The following is a 2,198-nucleotide window of genomic DNA, read 5'->3' on the forward strand; positions in this document are numbered from 1 at the left end:
GGCTTCAAGGAAAATAACTTTATTCTGCTTCCTCCAAAGGGGCTGCTATAGAGGCTCTGGAACTGGGGGCTTCATCAGCACCCTCAGGATGGGGCAGATCAAGAAGATGTGGCAAAGCTACTCTTCATTCAAGCCCTTTTGAAAGGAAACAAAGTCCAAATTAACTCTGGGAAGGTGGGTGTTGGGCAGAGACGGGCACAGAAAACAAAGGGGAGACGGGGCACCTGATGGGGTGGGGGACTGCTCTGGGCCTGAGGGAGGCCCCCCTGGTGGTGAGAGATGTGTCCTAGGGGTCGGTGTGGAGGGGTGAGGGCCCTGAGGTCGGCCAGAGGGAAGCTGCCTGAGTGAGGACAAGGGGGTCCTCTAGGCTGTCCACTTTAGGGCTGAGTTACTAGGCTATAGGCCAAAACTAGGTGGAAGATGAGAGAAGACCAGCAGTTGGGGGGAATTGGGACATAGTGGGTGTATACAAATTGGGGTCTTCTAAGGTTGCTGACCACCCTAGGGCTGGGATTCACAAAGTCATTGAAAGTTAGAGCTGGAAGAATCTTAGAAATCATCGAGGACTGCATTACCTGGCCCTCTGGGGCTCCAGGGTTCAGTTGTGGGGGGTGACTGAAGAGGAGACATCCCTGGCATGAGTGGGTTTGGTCTGAGGGGCACGGATGTTGGCGGATGTGCTGACACGGGGCGACTAGTGAGCCCCGGAGGAGGGACCCACCTTGGTGCCGATGTCGCGGCTCTTGGCCCGCAGCTTGTTGACCTGGGACTCGGCGATGTCCGCGCGCTCCTCCGCCTCATCCAGCTCATGCTGCACCTTGCGGAACTTGGACAGGTTGGTGTTGGCCTGCTCCTCCTGCAGGGGTTCGGGGACGGGGAGGCTGAGGTGAGAGGAGGTCAGAGGTTCTCTCAGCCTCCCAGCCAGGGGCGGGGCACAGCTCCCCAGTGTCTCTCCTCCAGGCCCAGGCCCTAGCAGGACCACTCACCGCCTCCTCGGCCTGGCGCTTGTAGGCCTTGACCTTCAGCTGCAGCTTGTCCACCAGGTCCTGCAGCCGCAGCAGGTTCTTTCTGTCCTCCTCCGTCTGGGGGCGGGGTGGTTAGGAGTAAGGAGGGCATGGTCATGAGAGGCAGCCTGTCCCCTCCCCCTGCTTGTTGACTTTACCCGGAATGTAATATCTTCACCCACTTCTACTTTCTGATCCTCAACAAACTCTTGCACTCTCCTTATAATTTTTTTACCATAAAAAACTATTAATATTTTTAATGTTTTGTTTCAGGAAGGTCCAGGGAGCTGATGGATTCCTGAAATTCTTCCCAAAACCACGCGTGTGCGCTGTTCCAGGGAGGAGGCCCTTAAAGGGTCCTGGGGCCCCATGGAGGATAAACGTTCCTGTTCTAGAAGCCAGCATGCACTGGCAGTAATGCTGGGACAGCATACTGAGCTTTCCTGGGATACAGGAAAATGACAGAGACTTGATCTAAGGACATGTGTGTCTCGAGATGGTAACTTTCTGATTGGAACAGAAGCAGAATCTAACTAGGAGTCTGATTCTAGAAAACAAACCAAAAAGTTCTGAGATGTGTTGAATGACTTTGGGGCAGTTTTTGGTGTATTTGGGTGGTCATGGCACCCAGCCGGAGCTTGGCGACACACTTACTTTCTTGGAATCTGTGCTGGGTGAGCTCTGTCTGGAGCTTTGGGTGTTGTCCCCAGGGGACAGGTAGAGGGTGAGCTTGGAGGCAGAGCTCCCAGGCCAAGGGGCTCAGAGGTTGACCTCTAGCCAGGGGACAGTCAGGGGAGAACAGGGCTAGACAGAGTGGAAACGGGGCAGCCGGGGGCTGCACTCCCACTCCTCGCCCTGGGGGAGGCTAAGAGAGAACACTTCATTCCTGTTGGTGGTATCACCCTGGCTTCAGGCAGTGGTGCAGGGGATCCAGCCCAGAGCAGCCACCATGCCCGCACCTGGTAGGTCAGCTCCTTGATGCGACGCTCACTCTTCCTCATGCCCTTGATCGACTCCGCGTTGCGCTTCTGCTCGGCTTCCAGCTCGTTCTCCAGCTCCCGCACCCGGGCCTCCAGCTTCTGCAGCTGCTTCTTGCCCCCCTTGAGGGCGATCTGCTCGGCCTCATCCAGCCGGTGCTGCAGGTCCTTGATGGTCTGCTCCATGTTCTTCTTCATGCGCTCCAGGTGGGCGCTG

The 2,198-nt window shown here is 56.4% G+C and overlaps 1 protein-coding gene across 1 annotated transcript; it reads right to left on the reverse strand.

Annotated features, from left to right (window-relative positions):
* On the reverse strand, positions 1-2,192 carry LOC123323780 (myosin-7). Its single transcript, XM_044912264.1, has 4 exons — positions 1,964-2,192; positions 987-1,082; positions 722-856; positions 1-135 (listed from the first exon to the last, which is right to left on the reverse strand). Exons 1-4 carry the CDS (start codon positions 2,177-2,179, stop codon positions 118-120), a joined length of 465 nt encoding a protein of 154 aa, XP_044768199.1. The 5' UTR covers positions 2,180-2,192; the 3' UTR covers positions 1-117.
* Positions 2,193-2,198: the final 6 nt, after the last annotated feature.

The sequence above is a fragment of the Neomonachus schauinslandi genome, unplaced genomic scaffold (assembly GCF_002201575.2).
Source record: "Neomonachus schauinslandi unplaced genomic scaffold, ASM220157v2 HiC_scaffold_829, whole genome shotgun sequence".
Lineage (NCBI taxonomy): Eukaryota > Metazoa > Chordata > Mammalia > Carnivora > Phocidae > Neomonachus > Neomonachus schauinslandi.